Consider the following 24,877-nt stretch of genomic DNA (forward strand, 5'->3'; position numbering starts at 1 on the left):
ATCAACAGTAACAATGAAAAACAAATGGTTTGGCTTCTTTAAAAACTAAGTTGCAAGGAAGAAAATCCCCACCTATGCAGGAATTTGTCAATAAACAAAAATACTACATACGCACTTACCTTTTAACCAAGACATCCCCCTTCTAGGAATCTTTCCTGAAGATACACCTCCAACAGTATCAAACAGACACAAGATTGATCACCGCAGCACTGTTTGTAACTGCAAATTACAGGAAACCTATGTGCTCTTACATAAGACATAAGAAAAAGGTTGAATAAACTTGTGTTATACCCACACAATGGAGTATGATGCATAGAAATAAGCTTTCTATGAACCAATGTGGATTCCAGGGTATTCTGTTAAGGAAAGAAAGCAAAATGCAAAGCAGCACCTATAGAATGTCACTCTTCATCTTAATATCCTAGTTTTTATCATTGTACTGTGGTTACATAAAACATTAATATTGGTGGAAACTGAGTGGAGAGCATACAAAATTCTGTACTATTTGAATACATTTTAGGAAAATATGTTCTCATTGGTTTTGGGAGAGGAGGGGATAGAAACATCAATGAGAGCCCAGTCGACATAGCTGAGTGGTGGGGCATTTCCCGATGAACAAGGTCATGGTTTGATTCCCAGTTGGGGCACATGACAAGGTTGCGGGCTCGATTTCCACTGCGGGGCGAGCAGGAGGCAGCCAATCAGTGGTTCTCTCTGATCATTAATGTCTCTATATCTCTCTCCCTCTCTTTTCCTCTCTGAAATCAGTAAGAAAACTATAATTTAAAAAAACAAAACATCGCCAGAACCGGTTTGGCTCAGTGGTAGAGCGTTGGTCTGCGGACTGAAAGGTCCCAGGTTCAATTCTAGTCAGGTGCATATACGTTGGTTGCGGGCACATCCCTGGTAGGGGTTGTGCAAGAGGCGGCTGGTCGATGTTTCTCTCATCGACGTTTCTAGCTCTCTATATCTCTCACCCTTCCTCTCTGTAAAAAAAATCAATAAAATATATTTTAAAAAAAACAAAACAAACAAACAAACAAAAAACACATCAATTTTTCAGTCTATAATTAATCTGGGATTTAGTGTAAAGATCAAATTAGAGTTCTAGAAGAAAATGAATGAGCCGAAACCAGTTTGGCTCAGTGGATAGAGCCAAACCTGTGGATTGAAAGGTCCCAGGTTCGATTCCAGTCAAGGGCATGTACCTTGGTTGCAGGCACATCCCCAGTGGGCATTTCTGAGAACTGAGAAACATCTGGTCAGGATCCCAAGATGGAACTGAAGCCCAAACAGAAAAAGGACACAGCCTCGAGAATCAGGGTTGAGCAGCTAACTGAGCTCTTTATTGCAAGGTGATCAAGTAAAAGGCCGGTAGATAAAAAACACTACTAAGTGAGAAAAACCAGGTCCTAGAAAGATTTTAGTTATTCAAAATAATTAAATGAAAACAAGATAGGCCATGCAGTTTAACATCCCCAGTGGGGGGTGTGCAAGAGGCAGCTGATAGATGTTTCTCTCTCATCGATGTTTCTAACTTTCTATCCTTCTCTCTTTCTCTCTGTAAAAAATCAATAAAATATATATTTTTAAAAAATGAATGAAACTTTTAAAATCTTAGAGGTGGTGAATACTTTTCTAAGCATAAGATAGCCATTTATTTTTAAAATAAAAATGTCAAGCTATTTTCAATTTCAGGAAAAAAGTCACCAAAAACATAAACAGTGCTAATACCTTTATTATGGCATAAAGCAGTATTTTATACATTAACGCAACTTTATAGTAAAAACATCTTATGTACAATTGTAAAGAAACCACTGCATAGAAATGTAAAAATGGGCTGGATTTTAAAAGTTTGTTAAGTTCATAAATTGGAAAATATTTTCTCTGTAGAAAATAGTAAAAGTGGTAACATTCCCCAGGCTAGCGCAAAAGCCCATTTCAACAGAGCAGTAGCTGAATCACTAGTATACATTTATAATATAGTCTGAGTTCTAGGATCCAGAAGAGACTTTAGCTTCATTTACTGAAACAGCCATAGCCAGGCTTTCCTTAAAATTAAGTTGTGTAAAGTGAAATATCCAATAATGTTCCCCTTATTGATTCAGGTTTGATTATTTTTCTTTAGGCTAATTCCCATCAAGACTTTAATAAAGGACAAGTACCATGTCCTTTTAATCTGCTTGATAAAGTACCCATTTCTATCTAAACTGTGACATATTTTATTTCTTATTAATTATAATCCACAAGGCACATGAGTCCTCTGTCATCAAACACCTTCCCCTAAATTCCTATGGCTTGACAGGTAGCCGTGAGGAACAGGAGGAAAAGTGGCAACATTGACAAGTGGATCAAGAAATAAAAGCCAAGAGCATTTCTGAGAACTGAGAAACATCCGGTCAGGATCCCAAGATGGAACTGAAGCCCAAACAGAAAAAGGACACAGCCTCGAGAATCAGGGTTGAGCGGCTAACTGAGCTCTTTATTGCAAGGTGATCAAGTAAAAGGCCGGTAGATAAAAAACACTACTAAGTGAGAAAAACCAGGTCCTAGAAAGATTTTAGTTATTCAAAATAATTAAATGAAAACAAGATAGGCCATGCAGTTTAACTTCTCCCATCAGAGTTTATTCCCTGAGATTCCCAGTACAGAAATTCTAGGAATTAAGGCAAGAAGACAATGCCAATCTTAAGCTCCTAGACCATGCAGGTTTTTCAGAGAAGTAATAATTGAGAACTCAGTTAACTATCTGGCCAGAGGCTATATCAAGTTCTCCAAAGCCCTCAAAGCAACAACTTAAAATAATCACATACTTTGTCTCTAAAATCTCCCAATGGAGTAGCAGTTTAATAAAGATTCCTATACTGTGGCTATAGGAATAGGCTTTTTTGAGAAACTAAAAATTCCAGTTTGCCCATAAAACATTAACCACCAGAAACATTGACCCATTAAGTTTCTACCAATTAAAGATACTTTATCTTAACTTGCTCTTCTCTTTGCTCTTAACAGATGTTTCCTTCTTGCATATGAAAAATATTTTCAGTGGTTTGGTTTGGTTTTAATTTTTCAGCAATGCAAATCTCTACCCCTTACTCCCTTAACTCCTTCTTGGTAAATAGGAAGTATAATAAATTATCATCAAGCCCCATTTACCCAGCCTCCTTACTTATGAAGAAAGCTATGGAGCCATCTCATACATTTAGAATTCCTTAGAGACATTTGCTCTCTATTAAAAACATTTTGTTATATAGAGAGATATATAAAATCTATGAAGAATTCAATGAAGCACAAATCACCCTATATTGAGAAGCTAAAAATGTATCAAAATGCATAAAATGATGCTAATCGACATACTGTCTCCTATCATATGTATCACTATCCTCCAAATCTATAGCCTAGGCTGGCATAAACTATTACATCCAAGCTCAGTTTGAAATCTTGCTTCAAAACATCGCTCAGTATTAATTCTCAGAGGACATGTTATAGAATCACATGAGGAATCCTTAGGAGGCAGCTGAGGAATGCTAACTACAGAACAAAGTGCTTCTCAAATGTTGCATTCTGCATAGGTACTTAGGGAAGAACATTATTCAGAGATACTTTTAAGTATAAAGACTGGTCAACTTAAAAGTATAGGCAGATACACACTTGACTTTATCTTATATAAAAAATGCATTAGAATAAAAATGCAATGAATTCATATACCTTTTCAAAAGGAAAACCTGATACAGAAGTGGCAATAAAGTTATAAATAGCAATCATCAGATGAAGTGATTTAAATGAAGCTTATCTCTCTGGAAGAGATGGGCCAGGGCAAGTAAGTGGTCAGGAAGGAAACACAATGTATTTTTAACTTTGTATGGAAAAAATAAAGTTCAGTTCCATGTTGCCAAACATAGTTCTGTTTTGCCATATAAATATCTACTTCAATTACTGACCGAATGCTTTATTAAAACTCCGTTTCTGGCCTTTGTTTTGGAATCTGTTATTTCTGTTGCCGCCTCCTGATCGCTGTCCTCTGAAGTTTCTGCTTCCGTCCCGCTGTCCCCTGAAGTTTCTGCTTCCGTCCCGCTGTCCCCTGAAGTTTCTGCTTCCGTCCCGCTGTCCCCTGAAGCCTCGATTGCCTTCCCGTTGTCCCTGGAAGTTCCGGAATCCTTCCCGCGGTCCTTCTAGCTCCGGTTGCTCTGTGGCCACAGAGAGTTGCCAGCGCCGAGAATCATGCCATTTTTCCTGTTGAGAGATGCTTTTGTTTATTCCTCTTTTATTTTTACTGAATTTGGTTTAATAAGACATTTTTTGCCCTTTCTCAAAGAGAAAAATTAGACTGATAACCTACGTATTTAAAAGGTCACTGGTCAAAAATACTAACCTTCATGGCCCAAAGGCCAGAGTCACTGAGGGTGGAAAAATAACTTTCAGATAAAAAGTGCCCTCATATCCTGGCCAGCAAGGCTCAGTGGTTGAGCATCAACCTAAGAACCAGGAGGTAATGGTTCGATACCGGGTCAAGGCTCATGCCCAGGTTGCGGGCTTGATCCCCAGTAGGGGGCATGCAGGAGGCAGCTGATCAATGATTCAAACATTGATATTTCTATCTTTCTCTCCCTCTCCTCTCTCAGAAATAAATTTTTTTTAAAAAAATTTTTTAAAGAGAGAAGTAGCCTCCTAGTATAACACCGTCACAGTATAATGTATTCAATTCAATTCAATTACTATAGGTATCCAAGCTGTCAGGCAGTAAAATATAAATATATCTTAAACAAACATGTTTCTCACAGCAGTAGTGAATAAAGAAAGATATAGCAATTAAACATGTTTATGTAGCCCTAACCAGTGTGGCTCAGTGTATAGAGAGTCGGCCTGCGGACTCAAGGGTCCCAGGTTCAATTCTGATCAAGGGCATGTACCTTAGTTTCGGGCACATGCCCAGTAGGGAGTGTGCAGGAGGCAGCTGATCGATGTTTCTCTCTCATCGATGTTTCTAACTATATTTCCTCTCCCTTCTTCTCTGTAAAAAGTCAATAAAATATATATTTTTTTAAATGTTTATGTAAACCTCGTATAACATATATAGGGGGAGGGGAGGAGTCTGGATATACTCTGTAGAAACGAAAACAGGCAAGCTGGCCAAGAAAATGTATAAAAATAAAATGTTAGGAAAGAAAAAATCCTAAAATTCTTAATTATCTTTTAGTGAAGGGCCTAGAGCTGTTGTTTCCTTTCCATTATTCTGTATTTTCAATAACAAACATTCTACAATTAAGGTATATTAACTTCAAAATCCAAAAAAAGAATACCTGTATTTCTGTGACTGCTTCAGTACGGACATCAAAGCAAACACCCTGGAAATAAAAACAAATGCAGTTAATACAGCCTTTGACCTGAATTATAACATGTACATTAAGTAATATACCAAATGACCAGGTATTGTTTTATTTAAAAATATATTATAAAAAAAAAAGGAATACCACATTTCGCATTAAGATATTTAAAAATTGTATAACCAGCAAATGCTGTTTATAAATGGCCTCTTTTTTTGGCATCAATGATGTTCTCAAATGCTTGTGTCCTTTATTTTCATTTGTATTATCTCTTTGTAACTTTTCATATTTCTTCTTTGTTACTGAGATAATAATGGAGAGGAAAATTGTGGAAGGGATAAATATTATATACTTACGAAATTTTAAATGCATGAAAAAATTTTTAAATGCATAGAGTTTGGTGTACTAGACTTTTTTCTTGTAAGTGTCCACAGAAATGAAGCCATGAAAAGCAATAAATTTGTCATTGAGTCAAAAAAAAAAGTATTAGTTTTAGGTAAACTTTAGACCAAGACCAACACACTATCTCCCAACGCACAATAGCAAAAAGCTAGGAATACACACACACACACACATACACACACACGCACAAAGATTCAAAAACTATTTAGAACTGAGTAGAGATCATTCTTGGCTACTGCACTGTGCTCATCCTCAAGTAACTATTAGCCACATTTACAGCTGAGGAAACAGAAGACTGGATAGGATAACTGACTGGTCTAGGGCCCCACAGCTGGTAAATAGAGTAGGTTTGACAATTCTGGTAGTGTGGCTCCAAACCTCTGGTCTAAAACCACTGAAATACACTGCCTTTCATCAGAAAGAGTGTCAACTATTCAAAAGGGCCTAACTAAAAGCAGAGAAATAAGTGACCTATGGTTAATCTAGTTGTTTATAATTCAGTCTCCTATGAAGTTTTCTAAAAAATTAAAAACAGGACACTATATTTAATAATAAGTAGACATTAGCTCCAATTAAGTCCTGTGTCTTGGTACCCATTTTTTATACTATATTCAAACTACTGATACAGGCATCTCCCCCCCCCCCCCCCACTGGTTGGTTGTAATTCCAACATTTTATGAGGAACAGCCCTTTTACTCAACAATTTACACACTTATAAAGACAGGTAGCATCAGGTACTGGTGGATTTTGCCATTTTGGGGAATGTTCATTTACATGCTAAGTATTCAATGACAGGCTCTTACTGGGTATAGAGAGAACTAGAAAACAGTCTTTGTCCTTGAGTAGGTTATACTGTTCTCGAGACTCTCAGCCAGCAAGCACAGCAAATAAAATTTACCTGAATACAGGTAAGCCCTTAGAACTCTGTAGGACAAATACAGATGCCCCCAACTCTGCTGTATGGCCAGGGAAAGCTTCACAGAGAGACCTAAGAGCTAAGCCAAGTCACAAAGGACAGCATGAAGAAATACTATACACAGTGGGTTCGGCATGCGTGTAGGATGAGAAAAAACAAGGTGTTCTTAGCATTGCTGGAGTAGAGGAGGGGCTGGTGGTGAGGAGGCAGAGATGATGTTAATAAGGTGGGGGGTAGGGGGGGAAGCCAGCTCATAAAGGATCTTATCCTCCAGGGGAAAGTTGGGACTTTATCCCACACATTATATGAGGTTAGAGGTAACCAACATGGTCAGACATGAAATGAGTTGAAAATAAACCTCATTTGGTTTACCAGGCCAAGTATAGTCCATGTACCCCTGGAAACCTGAGATCTTTAGAGGGTTCCACAAAGTCAAAATTATTTTCTAAGAATACTGAAATGTTATCTGCCCTTTTCACCTCATTCATTCACAAGGGTACAGTAGTTTCCCAGACCCCACACGACATGTGATGATGTTGCTCTGATGACTAACTGAACATGGTATTCTTGTTTTAGAGTCCCAGTTTTAACTTTTAATATGGAAAATAGCACTAGATCTAACCCATATGAACAAAAGCTTTTTGGTGTCCCCAACATTTATTAAGAATGTAAAGGGATCATGAAACTAAAATGTTTGAGAATTGCTGTGCTGATCTGTGTCATTCATTAACTAAGAGCAGGACTCAGAAGAAAGAACACCAATTTTGGAGGGCAAGATTTTAAATTTTGAATGTGAATTATAGAATTCAATTTTAAATATTTATTTTAAGTCGCTTAATAAACTCCATCTGAGTGGAGCTGTCAGGGAAGCAGCTGGGTCTTCAAGTCCAGCACTGGCGGCAGGTGGTTCAGGACAGATACACAGTTGGGGCAGTTGTCCGTGACTCAGTGGAACTGAGGGTCATGGATGGCACAGCCCAGAGGAAACTAGAGTGAAAATACGCAGCATCCCCGAGAACAGGGAGAAACCCGACCCAGTGCTTTACTGCCGCATAAAGCCACTGAACCAAAGCAAGTCACTAGAGGCCCAGCCTTCCTTACCTCCTTTCCTTTGAGAAAGACCATTCCCTTCACTTTGGAATCAATATCCTCACCCAGTTGCTCTTTAAGTTCTTTCCAAGCATAACTAATGTTTGGCATTTCAATTGAGCACTTCAAGATCATGGTCACAAAGCCCTATGGAGGAAAGGGGAACAAAATTAAAGTCTTAAAAACAAACCTAACTGATAAACGCCTGCCCTGTTTCTAAAATATTTCTGGAAAAGTTCCCCTAAAAGGGTATACTGCCCTCTACTCCCCACCAACCATACAAATAAGTACAAGTAAAACTGAGAAACTCTGAACAGATTGGTGGATTGTGCCAAAATCAATAACCCCGCTGTGGTATTATAGTTTTGCAAACTGTTAACACTGGGAGAAACTGGGCATAGTGTACAGGGATCTCACTATATTATCTCTTACAACAACCTGTGAACCTATATTTACCTCAAAAAATTTAAAAAAAAAAAAAGCCAAAAAGCATACCTTCAAAAGTTTCAAGGTATGCTGGACAAATGTATTATGTACATTTATATATGTGTTATATTTTAGGAATTTAAAATTTTGAGATATAATTCACATAACTACAAACTCACCATTTTAAAGTGTGCCACTCAGGGGTTTTTAGTAAGTTCACAAAGTTTGCGAACATCAACACTATCTAAAATCCAGGAACATTTCATCACCCTAAAAAGGATCCCTATGCCCGTTAGCAGTCACTGCCATTTCCTCCTTTTTCAGGGACACTGGCAACCAGTGTTCTACTTCTATGTCTCGATGGATTTGTTTATATACAACTGCCTTCAAGTAAAAGGTAAAACAACTGGGGTAGTCACCAACGTTGAAAAAACTATGTATGATGCCAGATGGGTACTTGAATTACTAGGGGGAATACTTTGTGAAGTATGTTGATTGTCTAATTGCTATGCTGTACATCTGAAACTAATACAAAATAAATTGAATGTTAACTGTAATTGAAAAATAAAATAAATAAGAAGTTGAAACAATTGGAGAGTTTACACTTGATCTTAGCCAAAAGGCCGAGAAGCAATGAAACAACTGGGAAATTTCAATAAAACACTTTCAAATCCACTCAAACTCCCAGTTATAAAGCATCAGCTATTTGACGGGTGGCTTACCGCCTCTGAGTTGATCAAGGAGCGCTGGTCTACAGATGTGGCGCCTGAAATGTGGGCCAGCGCTGCCGCCAGGGCTTCCACGGCGCCCTTCTCCTCGATCAGCTTCTCTGCTGACTGCTTAAAGTGACTGATTGCAGTGGGAGGAACAGAATCCAAAAACCTATCGTTTGAGAACATATTCGTTAGGAGAAGGATAGAAGTGGACAGATTTCATTTTCTTAATGTATCTTTATTGTCAAAAGTATTACAAATGTCTCCTTTCCCTATTGACACCCTCCACTCTGTGCCTAAAAGATTTCATTTTCAAGACAACAACATCTCAAGTAACTTTCTTTTATTTATATTCTAACCCATATAAACAAAAGCTTTTCAGTATCCCCAACATTTATTAAGAATGTTAAGGGGTCGCCGAAACCAGTTTGGCTCAGTGGATAGAGCGTCGGCCTGTGAACTGCAGGGTCTTGGGTTTGATTCCGGTCAAGGGCATGTACCTTGGATGCGGGCACATCCCCAGTAGATGGTATGCAGAAGGCAGCTGATCGATGATTCTCTCTCACTGATGTTTCTAACTCTTTATCCCTCTCTCTTCCTCTCTGTGAAAAATCAATAAAATATATTAAAAATAAATAAATGTAAAGGGGTCATGAGACCAAAATGTCTGAGAATTGCTGTACTGATCTGTGTCATTAAATGAGAGCAGGACTCAGAAGAAACAACACCAATTTTGGTGAAATGAAACAGTTGGAAAGTTTCAATGGAACACTTTCAAATCCCACCCAAACTCCCAATTATAAAGCAGTGGCAGGGAACATACCTGATGGCATCTTTGCTGGAAGCTTTTATGATCTCTGTTGCAGAAGGAACACCTATTCGTTTAAATTTAATTCCCTACAAGAAAATGAACTATAGTTTAATACACAACATGGCCTCTAAGATTAGTAATCCTCTAATCTTTTATATTTACCAAACATATTATTGCACATTTATAAGAAAAACTTTTCGAGAATGGTTTTAGATTTACAAAGAGTTCCTATATATCATGCACCAAGTTTTCTTTTGTTATTACTGTGGCACATTTATCTCAACTAAGAAACTCAACTGCTGCTTTACTATTAACTCCAGAGTTCACTAGAATTCCACTAGTTTTTCTGTTAATATTCTTTCCCTGTTCCAATATCCAATCCAGGAAACTACATCACATCGAATCGTCATGTCTTCTTAGTCTCCTCTGACCCATGGCAGTTTGTTTACTTGTTGTTCATGACTTGGACAGTTTTAAGGAGTATTTTGCAAACTGTCCCTCAATTTGGCTATCTGATATTTTTCAAATGCTTAGAGGGGGGTCAAAGTTTTTGGGGAAAGAAGACCAGAGGTGGAAGTTCCTCATCACTCTATCAGGGGTACATGCTTATCACTGTCAGCGTTTGCCTACTTTCGGCACTGTCAGTCTCCCCTGCCCCACCACCCCTATTTTCTTTGTGAGAAATTAAGAGCAGTCCACCCTGGAGAAGGAAGTACCAATTTCTGTACAGAAGCACTAATCTATCCTTAAATATTTCTGATGTGCTCTCATTGTCTGAAAACTGCCTTTCTGACATAAAACACCCATTATAATTTGTTAAATATGAAAACAAAACCACTGCTTTCAAATGCAGTTATTTCAAAATGGGCCTTATATTGTAGGACAATGTGTAAAATATGTATCTAACAAACTTTTGAGTCATGCCCACACACTGGAAATACAACTGATTTCAAGTTAAAATAAAAGCTGAGTAAAGAAACCAAAGGCCGACTTTAGAACTCAACATTTGTTGAAGAAGGCTAAGAACGTAGTTTTACCGCTTTCTGCTCCACTTGCGCTAGCTGATACTCTTCCTTGTGCTGATAAAAGCAGATGCACACCCCAGTCCTTCCAGCTCTCCCTGTTCGCCCAGAACGATGAATGTAGGACTCCACATCCTATTGAAGTAAAATACATGAGTGACACAAGAAAGAGACAAGGACCTGAGCAGTCTACACAGAGGCAAGAGTGGAGATAAATATGCTGGGGTAAGAGGGAAGAGGTTCCTTAGCATTTCAATTTGTATTCAAGTATTATCAAAATTAAATACAGAGAACAGACTGACAGCTATCACAGGGAAGGGTGGAGGGGGACTGGATGAAAAAGGTGTAGGGATTAAGGAAAAACAAACAAAACAAACCCTCATAGACAATAGTACCAGAGGGAAAGGGGTAGGAGAGGGAAAGAGGAGATAATTGGTGATGGAAGGAAGCCTGACTTGGGAGATGAACAATAGACAGATGATGTATTTTAGAATTGTACCCCTGAAACCTATGAAATTTTACTAACCAATGTCATCCCAATAAAGCCAATTTTTAAAAAAATAATTTAAAGCCCTGGCCAGGCAGCTCGTTGACTAAGCAGAACCCCAACATGCCAAGATTGTGGGTGCAATTCCCAGTCAGGGAACATATAAAAAGCAACCAAAAGCCACCCGGCCTGTGTGGCCGTTACTGAGCTCCAAACCACGAATCAAGAGGTTGCTGGTTCAATTCCATTGGGGCACATGCCCGGGTTATAGGCTGATCCCCCGTAGAAAGCATGCAGGAGGCAGCTGATCAATGTTTCTCTCTCTAAAAATCAATTAAAAATGTGTGTCAAATGAAACAACCATGAATAGGTAGAACAGCCAATCCAATGTTTCTCTCTCCTCTCGATCCAAAATCAGTTTTTAAAATATTAAAGTACTGTGACAATTTTGCAAAACCTCTACAACAATGATCCTTGTCCCAGGGACAAGTCTGCACAAAGCACCAACTAAATAGTGCTGTCAAACAGAGCCCTATGTAATTTCAATCTGTAATTTTCTAGTAACCACACTAAAAAGTAAAATTAAAAGGTTAAATTTAATTTTAATATTATTTTAACTCAATATACCCAAAAGTTTTATCACTTCAATATGTTACCTATTTAAAACAAGTTATCAAAATGAGAGATATTTTGCAATTCTTTTCTCCTGTCTTCAAAATCCAGTGCATATAATAAAGAGTTTAAAATAAAAAACATTCCATCCTGTATTTTACATTTATAGCACACGTCAGAGTAGGTGCATTCAAGTGTATTCAACAACTCACTGGCTGTGGCTATCATATTGGACAGCACAGGTCTGCAAGCTCATTTAAACAATATATATGCCACACAATAAGAATTGATGACTTGTGATCACAGTAATCAGGTATTTTTTCCATCCTTTAATCCTGATTTGCCAGTTTGAGGGGAGGTGAAGTGATATGATAGTAACAGGCTCCTTCAGACCGTCTTTTATTAATGTCAAGTACTGTCCACACCATGTAAATTATGCTTCAGGGCCCTCCCTAAGAGGTTCTAATCTCCCCCAAAACCCAGCATTTTAACCATGAAAGCTGCAAGCTTCTTTCCCCTTCTCTATATTCTAGCTCATGAATTTATCTATCCAACCCCCGCCCCATCCAAGTCCTACCTATGTTCAAAAGTCCAGTTCACAACTGCACTACCTCCAGGGAGCCTTCCAGGACTGACCCTCTAACCAGAAATTGTGTTTCCTACCTCTGGCCAGTGATCACACTTGCACTCAACTGTCAGTTCTGAGGGGAGAGCCTCATAATAAATTAAAATCACCCCTAGCACTCAAGACACGGCTATTATTAATCAAGTGAAAGTAAACGATACAACTTCCATTTTTAGTACCCAAAAGAAACAACAAAATAAAAATATAAACACTTACCTTTGGTGGAGAACTTTGTATGACCAGGTCAACCTCAGGGATGTCTAATCCACGTGCAGCAACGTTGGTTGCAACCATAACTCCAAAATCACCATTTCTAAAACCTTTCAGGGTGATTTCCCTTTGCTTCTGTGGGATGTCTCCATGTAAGGACTGGGCGTCCTGCCAAAGAAATAAGCTAGCATGAGGACCCAGATCCAACAATACAGGTAATTTTATATCACCAATGAGCCTGTCAAAGAGATTCATATTTTGGTGCTGCTTCTACTGAAAATAATACAAAGTGGAAAGAAAACATGTGCCTTACAAGGACAAGATTCAAAACTATTTCCAATCTTTGGTCATTAAATCAAATGCACCCTCCTATACTTACAAGATACAGAACACCAGGTAAGAGTGATCCATCTCTTAGCTGGTGTAACCTTGGGAGTAAACCACTTTTTCCTAATCTCTGAGATGAGGCTGACAGATTAGTGAGCTCTAACATGTACACTCTATTAACTAAAAGATGATTTGTCTGCCTAGTCGGTGTAGCTCAGTGGTTGAACACTGACCTGTGAACTAGGAGGTCACGGTTAGATTCCTGGTCAGGGCATATGCCCAGGTTGTGACCTCAATCCCCAGTATAGGTTGTGCAGGAGGCAGCCAATCAATGATTCTCTCTCATCACTGATATTTCTTCTTTTTAGCAGCCATCAGTCCAGGGTGATAGATGAAGGTCATCACTGCGCAGAGCGCTCACCTCTCAACATGAGAACATCATGTGGCTGCGGCTCACCCCCACAGCCCGCCAGCCTCCCACTCAGCAACCCCACCTTCGGCTTAGAACTACGTGGAATTAGCCAATGGCAGGGGTGGCTCTGCCAAAAGCATATCCACGTCTCCAGCACACAATCATCAGAGGCAGAGGGCGGCCTCGGCCTGCATGTGAGCCACTCCGAAAACACACATCTTCCCAAAGCACTTGCAAAGTGCTCCCAATAAATGTGGGCCAGTCGAGATATGAAGTCCAACTAGGCCCAGAAGAGGGCTCCTCCGAGTCCCAAGCCGGCCTAGAGGACCTAGAAACGAGGGGAGGGGAGGGCAGGAGAGCCCCGCCCAGCGCCGCCTCTCCTTGTCGCTAGGGCCTTTAGTAAACGCGGCCGCCAAAGGAGCGGAGAGCTAAGAGGACACAATGGCGTGAGGCCACCATCTTGGATTGAGCCTTTTTAGCTTCCCTACCTCCCCTCAGGAGCTCTTCCCTCTCGAAAGGGATGCAAGTGATGAAAATAACGACCCAATGAGGCCCCAGCGACTAGGCCATCGCCTGTGGAAGGGATATCAGGACTCCATATGGCAGGATGGCTGCAGGGAAACGCAGATGGAAATGGATGGTACTGAAGGCCAAATCTTACCTGAGCAAGGCGAACACGTATGGTGGCAGCAACAGCAACAAAGGAGGTAATCTGCCTTCACTTCCGGTTCCCAGTTTCCCTTCTCATCACTGATATTTCTATCTCTCCCTTTCCCTTCCTCTCTGAAATCAATCCTATATAATAAAGAGCTCATGTGCTAATTAGACCAAACAGCTGACCATCCGGACAAAGCCAGGGCTGCGAGGGCTGGCCGAGGCTGGAAGAGGCTGTGAGAGCCGAGCCCCTTGCACGAATTTCGTGCATCGGGCCTTTAGTAAAAATATAAAAAAATAAAAGATGCTTCTACCCTAAATGAAAGGAAGAGGAAGGACCAACCTGCTTCATGGACGAATTCTGAGACAACTCCTGGGCTTCTTTCTTGGTTTCACAGAAGATGATTGTGCGCCCACGAAAACCACTGTACACTCGGATCACATCCCCAATCACTGCTGCTCTTTGAGTCCAGTGGCACTTTATAGCCAGATGCTTAAAGGAGAGAGGAAAAGATCAATTTCATAAAGATACCTGGAATCTGAAATCAGCTGCTCACCACTAAGGTCCTGGAAGCAGAATTAAGCCCACCTGGAGCAGACTACCACCGTTTAGAGAAAAAACTAAACCATGAAAGCAGAGAGTTCCTGCCATTTTTCCAAAGAGCATCTGACTTATTTACTTTCTGACGTAACCATGAAAATGCAGAAAAAGAAATACCATTTAGATTCCTACAGGAAATCAAATAACAAGAGAAACATTTCTATGTTTTATCCTTTCATCCACTTAAAAATGCAATCAGTAGTCAGTTACATGTCTACTCCTTGGGCGAAATGAATTCAGGTAGGTGCCTGATCCTAAGATGAAAACAGCTTCAACACAAAGCACTAGACTTCTCCTCTGCCCTCTACTGTTTAAAGTCTAGAGGTAATTTCTGTTTAGATAATTCAGATTTAGGTTCCAAAAATTTATGAAATCAAGCTACCAGAAGATGAATTTAGAAAACACAGATTCCATATATAAGTCTTTAACTTGGCTTTTCACATGGATTTGTGTTTATCTAAAAAAAAAGTTAATGTTTGCTAGTCTTAAAACTATCAAATCAGACAGGAAAAAATGATACACAATTTATTACTAATTCCAGCAACTAAATGAATCATTTACCTCCACAGTTATTGCTGTTTTCTGAGTCCTTTTACCAATCAGGTCCACCTGTTCATATGTAGGCTTCATGTATTTCTTAGCCACATTATATACCCAATGAGGGCAAGTTGCAGAAAAAAGCAGTGTCTGGGGATTGTCTTCTGAATCTTTGAGGGCAAAAAAGTTAGTATGAATAACCCAAACAAGCCTACATAGTATTCCACCTAACCCAATTCTTCTAGGCTCCATACAGCAACCACTAGGCCATGCCAGGCATTAAGACACAAAAATGAGATACAGGTTACCAACAGGCAAATACTACCTAAATAATTTTATGTAAAGAATCTCTGAAATAGCCCTAGCTGGTTTGGCTCAGTGGAAAGAGCGTCAGCCTATGAAGTGAAAGGTCCCAGGTTCAATTCCAGTCAAGGGCACATGCCCAGGTTGCGTGCTCATCCCCAGTAGGGGGTGTGCAAAAGAGCCAATCAATGATTCATCATTTATGTTTCTATCACTCCCTTTCCCTTTCTCTCTGAAATCAATAATAAATATATATATATATATATATATATATATATATATATATATATATTTTTTTTTTTTTTTTTTTTTAAGAATCCTTAAAATAGCAAAAGCACTTGAAACTTATTTGCTTTCTGTCCATTGGCCTTTATGAACCACAAGGAAAACCTGTCCATTATAACAAATCCTACCAAGTGAAAAACACCCCGGGGTGGAATGTGGGGGCAGACTAGAAAATGCCAATGGAAGGAGGAGAGGAAGAGGAAAGGAGACATATGTAATACTTTCAACAATAAAGATTTTTTTTTAAAAACACAAGATACCAATTCAGTGCACTTCCATATATTTCAAATGGCAGTATAAGCTCATAAAGTTCTTTTTGAGAGCAACTTGATGATGACTATTGAGGAGCATGAACATTCATACCATTCAACTCCATAATTTCACTTCTGGAAATCTATCCTAAAAAACTAATTCCAAACACTGTGGTGTAAAAAGAAGCTAACCGCACACAAAAAAATGTTTGTAAGCAGAAAAATTTACATTATCTAAAAATTAAAACACACAAATGGAATTAAATCACAGCACAACCACTTCATGAACTATTATGCCAAATCTGTATATGCACAGTAAGGTTACTGTAATGCACACACACATACTTATATACAATAGCACAAAGTCAGGAAGAAATGTACCAAAAGTTTAAGTACATCAAACTGGTAGATATGAAATCCTCCTCTTTATTTACTCAAATGTGTCCCATTTCTGGTAAATCATGAATTGTTTTTAATTCAAGTTTTCCTGAATAAAATCAGTCATCTCTCAATTTCCTAAAGCCTCATTTAACTCTTAGAAAACTACTTAATCACCACATTCTTTATCCCTTTTATCAATTCCTTGAACTTGGGGTTTACCTTTCTTGTATGCCACACTTAAAATCTCTTCTACTTGATCAGCAAACCCCATGTCCAGCATCTGGTCCACTTCATCCAGGACAACATGCTTAAGCTTGCTGAGCTCTAGCTTGCCATTCTGTAGGTGGTCTTTGATTCGACCTGGCGTCCCAACCAGGATGTCAATCCCATTCCGCATACGTTCAACTATAGAGAACATAAAGATAAGGTATGTTTGGTTTTTAAGTCCTTTTATTAGGCTGCGGTACCAATCACAAATATTTTTACTCTAAAAATGTTACCAACTACAAGTGCAAAGGACTAAAGATAAAGATACCAAGACATGCCCTGGCTGGTTTGCTCAGTGGCTGGAACATTCGCCCTTAGACTAAAGGGTGGTGGAATCGATTCCCAGTCAGGGTACATGCCCAGGTTGCGGGCTCCATCCTCTGTGGGGGCTGTGTAGGAGGCAGCCGATCAATGATGTTTCTCTCTCATCCATATTTCTATCTCTCTATCCCTCTCTCTCTCAAAAATAAAATCAATAAAACCTATTATAAGAAAGAGGGGTGGGGAGGAATAATCTTCAATTTAGAGTTTCTAGTTCCAAGGGCCCAACTGGACTCTGTCCTTGGGTTCAGTAAGATACCTTTACAGCCTTTAGATAATCATAGACAATAACACAAAAGTTCTGAGGAGGACACACAGTATTTGACACATCACCAGGCAGGACCATGTTATTAACCAACTTTAAACAATAACCACAAAGGAAACCACCAGATGACTGGACCAGGTTGGATTTAACCGGGACATCCAACAATGAATGGCATTTTCCTTTCCTCACTTTTGAATTTACTTACTTTGACCTCCATAGGGAGTTCCACCATAAAAACAAGCCACTGACAACTTTTTTGTGATGTCGCTGAAGTCTCTGCTTACTTGATTTGCCAATTCCCTTGTGGGTGTAAGAACCAGTACCTAAAAAGAAAAAACTCAATTCGTAACAAGTATTTTCAAAACATTTGTGCTTTGTAAGGTGCTGTGTGTGTGGAAGGATAATATAGATTCTGACAAATCTACTCAGAAGAAGCAACTGTGATCTCCCCAATCAGAAGAAAAATGGTTACCAAAGGTGTGGTGCTCCAGGAGGGCTGCACGGAGCAGGCTAAGCCACTGGGCAATGATCCTGGAGCTGCTGGTACTTAAAGAACAGCATGCCAGGAAAGGAACAACTTGAGCAAGGAGTAACGCTGCTAATAACATTAGCTAATATTTGTGCTTTTACTGTGCCTCAGGCTCGACTAAATGCTTAATATGCAATATTTTCATTTAATTCTCACAAGGTATTGACCTATAATACCTACAATTATATAATTGTATTGCAATACCTACAGTGATAACACAAGAATCTTCTAAAACCAAAGGCTAAGAGGAGGCCAAGCCTGGATTTAAATTAAGAACCAGGCTCCAGCCATAGCTGGTTTAGTTCAGTGGACAGAGCATCAGCCTGCGGACCAAAGGGTCAAGGACATGTACTGTGGTTGCAGGGTCCTCCCCAGCGTAGGCCCTTGTCAGGGCTCATGCAGAAGGCAACCAACCGATGTGCTTTTCTCACATCAATATTTCTCTCTTGTCTTTCCCCTCTATCTTCCACTCTCCCTAAAAATCAATAAAAATATCCTCGGGCAAGGATTAACAAAAAAATAAATAAAAGAGTCAGGCTCCAAAACCTGTGGCCTGAACCTAAGGCAGAACCAACATGAGGGGCTTTGAACCCTGGAGCAGTCTGACTTGGATCCAGCAGGACCCACAGCACAAAACCACTACAGATCCCCCAGTAAGGTAACAACCTGACACAAATATGACTTAAGAACAACAAACTAATATATTCATCCAACAGATAGATATTTACTGAATACCCACTACGTGCCAGATGGTATTCTAGGTGCCAGAATAATTCATTTACTGCTGTACTTGCTAACAGTAATAAACAAATAAATTAATGAGGTGGGAGCATGGTCACAAAAGGCCAGAAAACAAGTGAGGTGCGGCCAGAAATTCAGGTGCAAGAACCGCTAGCCAATGTGATAGCACAGGCATTTTAGTGAAGTAAGGAGGTTGGCCTCTTCACCTCTCATGTCTCTCCTTCCATTCATGCATCGCCACTAAAAGCGGTTTCTCGCCCTGACCAGGTAGGTCAGTTGCTTAGACCATCATCCTGATATGCCAAGGTTGTGGGTTCAATCCCAGCCAGGGCACATAGAAGAATCAAACAATGATTGCATAAATAAGTGGAACAACAAATTGATGTTTCTGTCTATATATATATAGCTCTCCCTAAAATCAATCAATAAATAAAAATGCTCATGTCTTTAAAAATAAATAAATATAAAAATGCTTTCTCCACTTCAAGTAAAAATGATAGACACTTGACCAAATCCATAAGCCCTAGGGACAATCTAATAGTTTGAAAGATACATTGTGAACATTAATAAATAATACAGGTGGTCACAACCATGGGATGGTTTACAATAATTAAATATATAGGATTTGTGGCCAACACTATAAAAAGATTTTTTAATTGATTTTAGAAAGAGACAGGAAGGGAGAAAGGGGGGGGGGGGGGGATTGGGGATTATTTCACTTATATATGCCTTCATTGGTTGCTGCTTGTATGTGACCTGGCCAGAGATCTGACCTGCAACCTTGGCGTATTGGGATGATGCTCTAATCAACTGAGCTGCCTAGCCAGGGCTGTGTCCAACACTTTAAAAGAATTATCCAGGTTTACCTGCAGACAGATACAGTCAATACCCAAAAAAGGCTTTAAGAAGAACCCAATACAAAACAGCAGGTTGTAAATGCCCAAAAGATGTTTGCTGTGTGCATTTGGAGCCCCTGAGGTCTGGTCTGAGTTACCTGAGGGGCGCGGCCTCTCTTCCGTTCATGCAGCCCCCCCAGAAGCTTCTCAATCAAAGGGATGGCAAAGGAGAAAGTCTTCCCAGTTCCTGTCCGCGCCTGTGCAATTAGATCTTTTCCACTATACACATGGTGAAATGTTTTCGCTTGTATAGGAAACAGGAAGGTCACCCCACGGGCTGTAAACAAATTAACCATGTTATCTGACAGTGCAGTTCTTAAAGTATCAGCCATACAGGAGGAGGAATTCTACCTTCTCAACATCTACAAAATCAGGTTCAGTTATATGCTGGTGGTGAAGAAACTATCTGACTGAAAAATATCAACATACTTTAAAGCACCGAATTACAGTAATTAATTATTATTTTAAGAGTTTAAGTTGCTTGTCATGAAATGTCATCCACAGGTCAGTATAGGTGAGAATCAGAAGCTTTGCAGTCCAAGTGCAGACTGCAGCACCTGGTTCAGAAAACACCTAGCTGGGTATCTGTGCCATCTGGCTCATTCACAGGCACACTGCGCTAAGATGAATCCTAAGCCAGGCTGGTATAGTAACCTATAGAAACTTCAAAAAATGGAAGAGGATAAAAATATATATATATTAACATGGTATCAACTATTTAATTGCAGCAGCACTATCTGAATAAATTTTAAGCACCTGTTTAAAAGTCAACAAAGGCCATCACTATATAGATCTATTTCATTATATGGCTGCATATAAAAACATTTTCTAGTTCCTCTCAACAAATACAATGGAGTGCCGAAACTGGTTTGGTTCAGTGGATAGAGCATCGACCTGCGGACTTAAAGGTCCCAATTTCGATTCCGGTCAAAGGCGTATACCTTAATTGGGGGCACATCCCCAGTAGGGGGTGTGCAAGAGGCAGCTGATCGATGATTCTCTCTCATCGATGTTTCTAACTCTCTATCCCTCTCTCTTCCTCTCTGTAAAAAATCAATAAAATACATTTTTTTAAAAAAATACAGTGGAGTACTTCCAAGTAATATGTTCTAATGTATACAATATTCTAAGAATATTACCTTTGAGAAGTTTAATAGTTTCTTCAGATATGGGGAAATTAGAGAAAGCGCCTTCTTTTTGTTCCACAGATATTTCCTATCAAGTAAAAGGCCACAGAAAAAAATTAGTAACTTTACTCCTACAGGTTAATACAGAGAAGCCTTCTGAGAAAGAAACCAAATAACCTATTCTAACATACCTTTCTCAATCAACTCAAAAGACACAAAACCTTATAGGTAAATGAAGGTCTAAAGATAAAATAATCTATAAAACCCTGGAAGAAAATTCTGTAGCAAATTTATAGCTGGCACATCCCCAGGTGGGAGGGAGTGTGCAAGAGGCAGCTGATTGATGATTCTCTTTCATCAAATGTTTCTGACTCTCTATCCCTCTCTCTTCCTCTCTGTGAAAAAAATTAATAAAATATATTTAAAAAAATAAAAAATAAAAAAGTGGAAAAGTCTGGATACAATACTGCATATAGTAAATCCTAATCTGATTAAAAATAATTCCATATATAAAGTACAGCAAGGAAATACTAAAATAAACAGGTTATTTCTGTACCCGAAAAGTGCTTAATATTACTGAATTACTGAATGCAGAAATTCTAAGGAAACTTTTAAAAGTAAATTTCTATATTTCCTAAATTCTCTAGGTCCGTGGTTGGCAAACTGAAGCTTGCAAGCCACATGCAACCCTTTGGCCCCTTGAGTGTGGCTCTTACACAAAATACCACGGCCTGGGCGAGTCTACTTTGAAGAAGTGGCGTTAAAAGAAGTTTAAAAAATTTGGCACTCAGAAGAAATTTCAATCATTGTACTGTTGATATTTGGCTCTACTGACTAATGAGTTTGCCGACCACTGCTCTAGGTCATGTATTATTTTTTAATAATCAAAAAAATCCTTAAATGTTGATCATGACCTACAAAAACAAAATTGTTTATTAAATTATAATTTTTCTTTCCTGAGATTCTGAAAGCTATCAGAATTAGTTTCCAAGCAGATTTATTTAATCATCCTGTTCAACTCAAATTAGTTAATAGCCTAAAGAGACTTATAATCCTTAGGGATTTGGTGAAACCCCTAAAGAATCAAGGGCCTATTTGCATGATTACATCCCTCCTGTTGATTTCTGATTTGCAAATAAGCTGAGGGTATCTGGAGAGATTTTCCCCCCAAATTTCAACAGATCTGCTTATCTGCAAGGAGGCATTCTGAATGCGGGCTCAATGGACCTCATGAAGTGCTAACAAATCAAATTTCCTCCCATTATTAAGTAGGTAGTGATTACCTACTAATTTATCTGAAATGATACATATCTGAACCTTACCTGCTCCAACTCACTGTTACTTTCTTCACTGGCAGCTTCACTGGAGTTAGAGTCAAGTCCAGAATGAGAGAATCCATTCTGTAGTTTGGGGCTTTTCTCCCCAATTTCTCCATTCATTTCCTTTTTCTTCATCTTCTTGGGCTTAGGAGCATCCACTTCTTCTTCAGAAGGCTCCTCATTCTTTACTTTTTTGGTTTTAGAGGAAACTTTCTTTTCCATGGGCTCCTTTGGTTTTTTTGCACTTTTGATTTTAGGAGAAATCACATCACCTGGAGATGGCTCCTCGTTCTTTTTTGCCTTTTTGGGTTTAGCTTCATCCTGAGATGGCTCCTCGCTCTTTTTTGCCTTTTTGGGCTTAACTTCATCCTGAGATGGCTCCTCGCTCTTTTTTGCCTTTTTGGGCTTAACTTCATCCTGAGATGGCTCCTCACTCTTTTTTGCCTTTTTGGATTTAGGAGAATTCATGTCAACCTCAGAAGGCTCTGCTTTCTTTTTAACTTTTTTAGCTTTGGGGGAAATAACTTCGTTTTCTTCTGCTGTCTCTTCAATCTTATTAGATTTTGACTTCTCTTTTTTACTTTTCTAAAAAAAAAAAAATCAATAAAGAAAATACAAACATTGCACAAAGCATCTGATATATCAATTCAGGATTACTCCAAGATTACACAATTATGAAGAAAACAATTTGAGGGCATTTTTCAACATATGTACTTCCACCTTGCAGTAAAGCAAAAATCAAACAGTATGCTTTTTAGTACTATTAGCTATATGGACATAAAAAAAAGAGCAATAAATTCATTCGCTTGGAAGAGAATGCCTCTTACTAACTACTCAATTCATGTTGGTCAAACAAGTTGTAAAATCAAATTTTCACAAAGTATGTGGGGTGGCTCATGGGTTGCTCCCACAGGCTCTAAACTAAATATACTATAGCAAATGACCAAGTAATTCTGATAAAAGTAATAAGGCCATATATATATCCATGGGTGGAATATAGACTCTTCTTTCTTAGAATTCATGTACAGGTAAAACAAGGATTCATAACATCTGCCTTGCCTACCTCACAAATTCAAATGAATTTACAGAGACACTTCATGAACCAAAAGGCTATAAAAACTCACAATCTATCACCCCAGGTGTAAAAGAGATGAACCTAACTTAAAGAGGATGTGGGGGTGAAGCACAAATCACAAGGGTCTGGAACGTGTGGAACCTCAAAACCAAATCAGACTATGGCTCCTACCTGAAGTGTCTGACCCTCTCCAACGTTTCCTATTACTGAATATTACTTAATTACTCAATATTACTGAACACAATCAGACAGTCTGTTAAAACCTCTCCACCAGAGCCCCGGGACAATCCCTGAAGTACAGAGCTGAAGTCTGCCTCCCTGAAACTTCAGATGTGGCCTCTGCTCTCAAATCCTTCCAACATGCCCGTCCTTCAGACTCCTGGAAAACAGCCTGTTCCCCCTCGCCACGACTTCAGCTCTGAATAAAGTAAGTCACCTTGGTTCTACCAAATCAGAGTGGATTTCCCATCCCCGTTGGTCTCCTTTGGAATAGAACGGAGTTTGGTCATGCCCCTCCCGATCTGAGCATCCCTCAACTGAACACGATCACCGAGGCAGTGACAGTGCAACAGTGCAGTGTGAAGACATGCCTGGGCTCCCTACAGGGCCAGAATATTGCTGTTGTAAATTCTGACCATAAAATAAAATAAAAATAAAAAAAAGAAAAACACCAAGAAAATATCTAAGTCGTATTCAATATTCAATACAAGTTCTGGGACAATCTTTATTCCCACTGACCTTATCTCAGTCACAATTCAATCACTATCTAGGAAAGTAACATCAAGGAAACTGCCGGCCACTCTCGGAAATACGGTGCGCAGTCAGCACCACCACAGACAGGACTTGGCATCCCAGCGGGTGATCTGGTCAACAAGCATCCAGAGGCACTGCACTGCAGGACTGCAGTTTCTAAGGGCTGCTTACCGGGAAACCAGCCCTCCCTCACTAGGAAGGCGGCCCCGCTGACGCCGCCCACGTGTGCAGGTGGGCTCCCTTCTCGCCGGTTTAAAGCGCCAGGCCCTCGCTTGCCTTGACTTACAATTCCCTCCGCGCAGGCACTGGCCGGGGGTCAGGTCTGAGCTTGAGCCAAAACGTGGGGGCCTAACCTTCCAACGCGGGGCTCCGGGTGCGGTGCACCCAGGTTCCGGGACCACGTGGGACACCGGGCCCTCGCCGCAGCTCCGATCGGTCCCGGCCCGGCCCGGGGGCAGAACTCCCGCAGCGCGCCCACCGCCCACCGCCCCCGGAACGCGCTCCCCTCAGACGCCCCTCGGCCGAGACCCACGCGGGTCCCCTGACAAGCCGGGTCCGCGCCGCGCTCCCAGCCGGCGTTCCCCTCCCCTCCCCGCCCCAGGTCCCTCCGCGCTCGGTGGCACCTTCTCGTTCTTTGTCGCCATCTCCACTTTTCCCATGGCCGCGTCCGATTCCAAATCTGCGTCACAGAGGAGTTTCCCCGGCATCCTTCGGCACGAGCGGTGCAGGCAGGCCGATCTCGTCCACCGCGTGGAGAGGAAGAGACAGCCCGAGCCCGTGGGTCCACCCAGCTGTCGTCACTTCCTGTGGCGAAGCGTTTCCCCCGGAAGGAGAACACGCTCCCGGAAGCAGTGAAGGTGCGGCAGGGAGGCGGGGCCCCACGTGGTGGTTCCGAGCGCCAGCGGCTCAGTGCCTGGGCGCGTTGAGTTGATTGCGGCATCTGGACTCGGAGGTGCCTACTGTAGGCTAGAACTGGAAGGAGCACAAAGGTTGGCCTTGTATTTTTTTTAATATATTTTTTAAAATATATTTTTATTGATTTCAGAGGGGAAGGGATAGGGGAAAGAGAGATTTTGAAACATCGATGAGAATCATTGATCTTCTGCCTCCTGCACAACCCCAGTCATGTGCCCTTGACTGGAATCAAACCTAGGACGCATCAGTCTGCAGGCGGACGCTCTAACCATTGAGTCGAACCA

General features: G+C 40.2%; 1 protein-coding gene and 1 non-coding gene across 5 annotated transcripts; both read right to left on the reverse strand.

Moving 5' to 3' along the window:
- Window positions 1–1,720: 1,720 nt before the first annotated feature.
- Window positions 1,721–24,476, reverse strand: DDX21 (DExD-box helicase 21). Of its 4 annotated transcripts, none has more exons than XM_036438290.2 (16): window positions 24,302–24,476; window positions 22,247–22,435; window positions 21,854–22,198; window positions 20,544–20,619; window positions 19,503–19,681; window positions 17,444–17,561; window positions 16,605–16,790; window positions 15,190–15,335; window positions 14,371–14,520; window positions 12,641–12,802; window positions 10,716–10,835; window positions 9,691–9,764; window positions 8,877–9,036; window positions 7,741–7,875; window positions 5,298–5,342; window positions 1,721–4,230 (listed from the first exon to the last, which is right to left on the reverse strand). In XM_036438290.2, the coding sequence occupies exons 1-16, from the start codon at window positions 24,383–24,385 to the stop codon at window positions 3,931–3,933; spliced, it is 2,469 nt and encodes an 822-aa protein (XP_036294183.1). In that variant the 5' UTR covers window positions 24,386–24,476; the 3' UTR covers window positions 1,721–3,930. The 4 variants fall into 4 exon arrangements, with proteins under 4 accessions (XP_036294183.1, XP_045437758.1, XP_036294182.1 ...); XM_045581802.1 differs by having other exon boundaries at window positions 1,721–4,024; window positions 4,055–4,230; window positions 21,854–22,435; XM_036438289.2 differs by having other exon boundaries at window positions 1,721–4,016; window positions 4,047–4,230; window positions 21,854–22,435.
- On the reverse strand, window positions 13,331–13,408 carry LOC118719658. The gene has a single exon (XR_004988219.1). It is a non-coding gene; the product is annotated as a small nucleolar RNA SNORD83 (small nucleolar RNA).
- Window positions 24,477–24,877: the final 401 nt, after the last annotated feature.

The sequence above is a fragment of the Pipistrellus kuhlii genome, unplaced genomic scaffold (assembly GCF_014108245.1).
Source record: "Pipistrellus kuhlii isolate mPipKuh1 unplaced genomic scaffold, mPipKuh1.p scaffold_m20_p_15, whole genome shotgun sequence".
Taxonomy (NCBI): Eukaryota; Metazoa; Chordata; class Mammalia; order Chiroptera; family Vespertilionidae; genus Pipistrellus; species Pipistrellus kuhlii.